This window comes from Prosopis cineraria, unplaced genomic scaffold (assembly GCF_029017545.1).
Source record: "Prosopis cineraria cultivar Desert tree isolate PC_DT_omini unplaced genomic scaffold, ASM2901754v1 PC3, whole genome shotgun sequence".
Taxonomy (NCBI): domain Eukaryota; kingdom Viridiplantae; phylum Streptophyta; class Magnoliopsida; order Fabales; family Fabaceae; genus Prosopis; species Prosopis cineraria.
In genome coordinates, this window is record NW_026555334.1 from 38,428,152 (window position 1) to 38,435,827 (window position 7,676).

At 39.2% G+C, this 7,676-nt stretch overlaps 1 protein-coding gene and 1 pseudogene across 1 annotated transcript; both read right to left on the bottom strand.

Moving 5' to 3' along the window:
- Positions 1 to 843: 843 nt before the first annotated feature.
- LOC129305591 (zeatin O-glucosyltransferase-like) lies at positions 844 to 5,299 on the bottom strand (annotated as a pseudogene).
- A 746-nt stretch (positions 5,300 to 6,045) lies between these two features.
- LOC129306025 (zeatin O-glucosyltransferase-like) lies at positions 6,046 to 7,676 on the bottom strand. Its single transcript, XM_054946326.1, has one exon. It carries the CDS (start codon positions 7,630 to 7,632, stop codon positions 6,238 to 6,240), a length of 1,395 nt encoding a protein of 464 aa, XP_054802301.1. The 5' UTR covers positions 7,633 to 7,676; the 3' UTR covers positions 6,046 to 6,237.

Genomic DNA, 7,676 nt, shown 5'->3' on the forward strand with positions numbered 1-7,676 from the left:
CCCTTATCTAATCCAACTCTATATGGGCAAGTCATTGGTTCTTTGTAATATCTAGTCAACACTCAACTAGATATCCTGTTTACTGTCAAGAAATTAAGTCAATTTCTAAAATGTCCCACTGACAAACATTGGCAGGCAATAAAAAGAGTGTTAAGATATCTCAAAGGTTCTTTAAATTTAACCCTTCATATTAGACCAAGTAATTACCTTCAACTTCAGGGTTTTTTTGATGCAAACTGGGCGGTAAGTGTTGATAATTGAAAATCATTTGGTGGTCACCGTGTTTTCTTTGGGGATTCACTAGTTGATTGGTCAGGCAAAAAGCAAAGAGTTGTCACTGGATCAAGCACGGAATCAAAATACAGGGCTTTAGCAGATCTTGATATAAAACTTGCTTGGTTATAGTCTTGACTGTATGAAATCGATCTGGAGCTTGAGCATGCACCAGTAGCTTGGTGTGATAATCTGAACACAGCTGCTCTGGCATCGAATCCAATTTATCATGCAAGAACGAAACACATCGAACTTGATGTGCACTACATTCGTGACAGAGTGATGAATCGACAATTAGCTATTCAACATGTTCCTTCTTCAAAAAAATTGGCAGATATTTTTACCAAAGCAATGTTGCATGCATGATTCCTAAATCTTAAAGACAAACTCGAGCTATCAAAAGCACCCACCTCTCATTCAGGGGGGGATGTCAAGACACAATCAATAGAGCCCAACAATACTAAACTATCAAAGCTCAAGATACAACAAGCACAAAATGGACTCAACCCATATTCTTCATAATATGATAATATTTGTTCTTTATTTGTACATTTTGTAATTCCTTCTTTATATTCTTTATTATACATAACACATGGCTCACATAACACATGGCTCTTGCCTATGTATTAGGGTTCTCTACCCTAATCCTTTATATAGTAATGCATTGTTTGGGACCTGTGTTCCCTCATAATATAATTTCTAATTCTATCCTACTCTTGTCTCTCACTTATTAAATGTTAAGCGATTTATTAGTCACCCATGACATGAGGGAAGCATAGTCTTGAAATCCCTTGATGATAAAATTGAATCTTCTAACGTGGCTACATTCTTGTGATATGAGCGATGAAAGAATCCATTTCCAAAGAAGAAACTCTTTCCTCCAGTTGACTACTGGATAATTTTTTTTAGGTTCATTGCCTTCTTTCTCATCTCACCACCTTCACTTGTCGCCATCAATCCACTCACAGCATTCTTAACAGCTGATGCTGTCACCAACTCATCTTTGCGAGTCCTATCCTTCACCATTAAACCAACTTGAATCACTTAATGTTATCCAAACTGCGTTCCTTAGCTGGTCTGAGTGCAAAGGCCATGCTACAATTGGCACCCATACACTAATGCTCTCCATCCACGAGTTCCATCCACAGTGACTCATAAACCCACCTGTTGAAGGGTGGTTCAGAATCTCCAATTGGGGCGCCCAGTCTCTTACAATTAAGCCAATGCCTTTTACTCATTCTTCAGACCCCTGTGGAAGTTCAGCTCTGCTAACTTCTCCATCAGTAACGTTCCCCTTGTCAGCATCTCTCGACACCCAAATGAACTTCTGCTTGCTTGCTTCCAATCCAATTGCAAGCTATTTGATTTGTTGCTTGGCAAATGTGGTTGCTGTTCCGAAAGACACATATAAAATTGACCTTTGCTCTTGTTTATCAAGCCACTCCAAGTTAATATGCATGTCTTGAGAGCTCTTCTTCTCAATTGCCTGTGGTTTGAAGGGTCCCAAAGCCCAGTGCTTCTTGCGGTAGTCAATGCGTTCTATCAACTCAATGTAAGGACTTTCAATTGCTCTGGTTGTGTTGTAGGGCTTTCCATTTCTGAATTTATGGAATTCATGTTGTGCAGAAATGAAATCTAGGAATTGGGTTGTGAAGCATCATTCTAGAGGAGAAACTTCGGGGATGTGAATGCCATCCAGTTCCACGAAGGTTTTTCCCATTACCTACCAAAAGAACAAGAACATGATAAAGGCAGAGACACTGTGGAAAGTGTAGGTCTCAGAATTTGTTATATCAGCAGCATCTTATACCACTGATGCCATGAGGGAGTCATGCATCACTGGGACCCATCGAGCCACAGATGAAAGGGACTGTAAAACTGTAGCTATAGGCTGGCCAATATGCATGGAGGCATCAAAAGCGGGCAAGAGATGGGATGGGAATTTGGTTTCTACGTTGGTGTTGGGCAAAGGAGGAATTTTGAAGTCATGGAAGTGGAAGTTTGATGAGATAGAATTAGGGTCCCAACCTTGTATAAGAACTATGGCCTGGCGGTTGTGAATGGGTGTGCTAACATAATGAACTGGTATATTATATCCCAAGATTAGGCGGGAAAGGTGGAGAAGCGGGTTTAAATGGCCTTGTGCGGGGAAAGGTGCTACAACCACCGCGACTTGGGTTTGACGAAAGTCATCTGTGCTATGTTTTTTATGGCTTTGGTTGCTGGAAGCAATTGGTGATCTCTGGAGGCTAGAGGCTATGGACGTTGGCCACAGTGCCGTTAAGTGAATGAAGAGTGTTTGATAATGCTGAGATATGCGGTGCAATATCCTATTTATAGAACCGGAGTTGTGAAATTCTTATCAGATACTAAAAGGTATTCGTATCTGATCCAAGATGAATGCCACTCAAAATGAAAGCAATAGGAGATGTGCCCGCCTGAGTAGCCAGAACAGATTTGTTTCAGGACCCCTCGGACTAATTAGTAGTGCCAGGAACACATTAAAGTGAACATGATAGTGTGGATTGTACCACTCCAATTTTTTTTTTCTGATAATTTTTTTTAGTTTGTTTTACTTGATATATTATATGTTATTAAAGTTTCTCTGACCACGAAACTAAGATTCTTTCATTGCTATTAACTCCAAGAAAATAAGGCCCACGTAGATGCAAGTTGCAAAAGTATACGCAACCTCAGCTATCAGTGCATGCAACCTCAGCTATCATCAGAAATTCTGAATGGGGGTCCTACGGCTCAAATTATTTGTTGAGTGGTAGCTGTCGCTCTCATGAACCCCACCTTTCACGCGGCAACGATTTAAAGACATATAAAAGAACCCTTTTTTTATCTATTTTTGGAATGATTTTAGAACTTCCAGATTTACTTTATCTGGTAAATGCATGTTATGTTAAATCCGAATGCAAAACTGCCTTAACACATCCTTGTGATCGCTCCTTTTTTTTGTTTTTCAAGTTTCTGTAAAAGAAAGTTGCTTTGATATTGGGTTACTTCCTACCTCCCACCGATCTTATCTTTCTAAGCTGTAAAATATGGTTGTTATAATCTCTTTTGCGCCTTCTGCTTCTTTCCTCCTCCTAATTTTCATTACAGAATTGAAATCAATCAATCAAATTAGCAGTTTATTTGAGGATATGCCTTCCGTTAATCTAGCAAAGAGAAGAATCTCCTTTTTTGTTTAATTGAAGATCTTGAGATAAAGAGACATGATAATTTGTGATCCAAGTCTTCCACCCACAACAGACTAATCTTCGAAGTTATCAAATACATAAATACTCTATCAGGCAGAGGAGGAACGTATAAATATTTGATAGCCACATGGATTTTTTTTATCTGATTTGACTCCTGAGCTGCCTTAACATGTTGACATATCAACTGAGCTTGCATCGGTAAAGGAGAGGCTTCTATTGATTCGTTCATTTGCTTATTAGTTTGTGGCTATATTTTTAGTTCAAATCCTTCTATGCAGAGTCCAGACACTGCTATAGTAATCAGAGTTGGCAGAAAAGACAATTGAAAGGAGGAGCACTCTGTTTCAGTGCAACTTGTTGATCTGCTGCAGACATTCCCGTGGGATTCGTTCATTTAATTTGCTCATCAGTTTGTGGTTGTTTCCCACGTCGACATGCCTCCATTCATGCAGTTGGCCGTACTGTTATGAGCTTGACAAGTTCCTAATAGCAGTAAAGTTTTGTTCGAATTTTGATTCTATCATTGTAGATTGCTCACACATTTCATTTCACGTGTTATTTTCTTTCGGCCAAAACAGCACTATTGTTGTCTTTCTTTCTTGCTAATTAAGGAAGATATGCCCAAAAAAATTGGGTTCCATGGAGAATTAGTGCAGTCATTACTCACATGTAATTGATGAATACAAGTCTCTCCGCTGTGAATCACAGGTCCGAAGAAGAAAACGTTATCTCTTGAAGGATACAATACGTAAGGTACGGCAAAAGACAAATCTACTTCCCTCCCACAAGTTGGCGATGATTATATTCCGAGAAGACTGCAACTCGATAGGGTTCAAGTGTCAAGATGACCAAGAACGACGAACGTCGTTCGGTGTTTTTCCCCCCTTCTTTCTCTTGAACAAGAGGTTATTATCTCTTGGATAAATGTCACCCAATTCAGACCAGCAAGGAATAGTTTTGTTATATATGTTCCATCTTCGATGTATATCATATTTATATGTAAAGTAGAATTGTATCCGTGTGCAATTGGGAATATTTGTATGCAAAGCCAAATAGTCGATAGAGCAATAGAATTCAGTGACAACCAGTCCTTCACGATACATATCCAAAACCGAAGCTAGATATTGAAGCTAACGACAGAGGCAGCAAATATTGATGTAGACATACATGTGCTACACCGTCACCGTTTGGATAATATTTGATCATGAAATTAAAAGTGACATTTTGTTGTTGTTGTTGTTGTTTTTCTTTCTTGTTTCCTATATTTATAACCGCAAAGAAGCACCTCTGGATTAAAGGAGTTATAATTTCCTCCAATTTCATTCAATCACTTCCCATGTTTTGGCTTCCACGAAAGGACTATCATCACCTTTTCTCCGCTGGTTAAGATTCTGGCCAAGCATGTCAAGGAAAGAGAGAACAGCTATAATAACAAAATCTGAGGTAGTAATAGCTTTCAGATATTCCTTCTTTTAAAAATAGTTAGAACAGACCTTTGTGTACATAATTTAATTGGGTCGTATTATTCATAGCTTGAGGTCGAAGAGCATGACTTCTCGTAACTTTTATAGATATGTTGATGTTAGTTTCATCCATTTCATCATGATGTGCCAAGATTACGTAGAGTTGATTTACAGAACAGTTTGAATGTGCAATAAAGATAGACAAAGTTTGGAAAGAATTGAAAATAACAGTTACAACGTGGAATGTAATTGAGGCAGTCTAGGGTTAGAAAGCGTTGTTATGGGAAGCTCGAACTCAATCAATAATCATAAGCAGTACGGAACTATAGTTGCAGGTCCATGGAATCCTCTCATCGTGGAAGTTAAAACAATTACTCGATCTGTCCAAAATATGAGTGTTGACGACTAACACTGTATCCCAACATGAAATTTTATGATCTTCATCATCCAATTTCTTGACTCCCAACAAGTGAAAAAACAAAGAAACAAATAAAGGACTAATTTCACGCATTTTGACAAATGATTAAAAAAATATTAGATATTGAGAAAATGGTGACAAGTTTCATTAACGTATCCTTGTAGGGTCGCCAAAGTAAAAATGGCCACCAAAGTAAGGGAGAAAATAGTTTTACTTTACTTACATGTACCCTCTGCGTTTAAAATTATAAAATATCTTTTGAGAGATATTATATTTAAAAATATGAGACATTTTGATTTTGTTAGGAATAATTAAGTTTTTTTAACAAAAATGCTCTTAATAAATGCCTGAAATAGATGGAATTTTTACAATAATTTGTGATTAAGTTATCCTATTAATTAATAAGAGTAGATATAAGAAGTGTAAATATTTTTCAATGATTTTAATTTTTTTGGATAATAAAAAGTAATTAAAAAATCTTATAATTTTAACCAGAGGAGGTGGTGTGTGTGTGTGTGTGTGTGTGTGTCTGTGTGTGTGTGTGTGTGTGTGTGTGTGTGTGTGTGTGTGAAAAGGTAGGAAGAGTAAAGAACTAGAGATGATGATAATATAGGTGTACTTTTATAACTTGTGTTGATCAATGTGGCTACGATTCTTGTATGTTCCTCCAGTATATTGATAACGAAGCAGAAGCAGTATCATCTCATAGTCTAAGTAGAAAAACAACACACACACACGAGTTTGTACTGAAAAAAGATTATAGGACTGGGATAGAAATTTGTAATATCTGCTATCATCACTATACAGAGATCTAGAATTAATTTTATTGCTGTCCAGTAGTAATGAATAATTTATTAGCGAGGTGCATATGTGGCTAGACTCTTGTGATATGAGCAATGAAAGCCTCCATTTCCAAGCGAGAAACTCCTCCTTCATCGCATGACTGCAAGACGATATTCTTTAGGTTCATTGCCTTCTTTCTCATCTCATCTCCCTCCCTCGTTGCCATCAATCTTCTCACAGCATTCTTAACAACTGATGCTGTCACCAGCTCATCTCTGTGAGCCCAGTCCCTCACCGTTAAACCAATCTGAAGCACTTCTGTGATCAAAACTCTGTTCCTTGGCTGGTCCGAGTGCACAGGCCAAGCTGCGATTGGCACTCCCATTGTGATGCTCTCCAGGCACGAATTCCACCCACAGTGACTCATAAACCCACCTGTTGAAGGATGACTCAGAATCTCCAATTGGGGTGCCCAGTCTCGCACAATCAAACCAATCCCTTTCACTCTCTCTTCAAAGCCTTTCAAATATTGTTCATCTCTCGTAACTTGTGCATCAAAGTCGTCTCCTTTGTCAGCATTCCTCAGCACCAAAATGAATCTCACCTCGCTTTCTTCCAACCCAATTGCAAGCTGTTTGATTTGTTCTTCCGTGAGGGTAGTCGTTGTTCCGAAGGACACGTAGATGACTGAGTTCTGGTCCTGTTTGTCTAGCCAGTTCAAGCTAAAGTGCCTGTCTTGTGAGCTCTTTCTCTGAATCACCAGAGGGTTGAAGGGACCGAGAGCCCAGTGCTTCTTGCTACTGTTGATACGTTCTATTAACTTCACGTAAGGACCTTCAATGACCCTGGTTGTGTTGTAGATATTCCCGTTACTGAATCTATGGAACTTGTGTTGCGCACAAATGAAATCCATGAAGTGGGTTGCGAAGCAGCCTTCTAGAGAAGGAACTTCTGGTATAAAAATGTTTTCCACGGAAGGTTTTCCCTTTCCCTCCCAGAAAAACAAGGACATGGTAAATGCAGACACACTGTGGAAAGTGTAAGTCTCGGCATTGGCTAGACCAGCAGCATCTTGTACCACAGACGCCATCAGAGAATCATAGATGACAACTAATCTTCTAGCTACAGACGAAAGGGACAGTAAAAGTGTGCCTACAGGCTCACGGAGATGGTGAGAATTGAAGGCCTCGAAAGAGGGGTTGAAGTGAGATGGGAATGTGGTTCGAGGACGCAGAGAATCAGAATCAGCAGAAGAAGAAAGATGAAAGTAATGAAGGTGGAAGTTTGGAGAAGAGAAAGGGTCCCAAAAAGCTTGAAGACGAAGCAAGGCTTGGCGGGTTTGGATGGGAGTGGCAACACAGTGAACAGGAATGTTACAAGCCAAGATTTGGCGGGAAAGATGCAGAAGCTGGTTTACATGGCCATGTGCTGGGAAAGGCACCACCACCACCACCACCTGGCTTTGTTCATTGGGCATGGACGCCATTGGTGAATATAACTTTGAAGCCTAAAAATATCTAATTAGATAAG

Excerpts from the sequence above, each read along its gene's own strand:
- LOC129306025 (XM_054946326.1), bottom strand. The coding sequence starts at position 7,632 with ATGGCGTCCATGCCCAATGAACAAAGCCAGGTGGTGGTGGTGGTGGTG.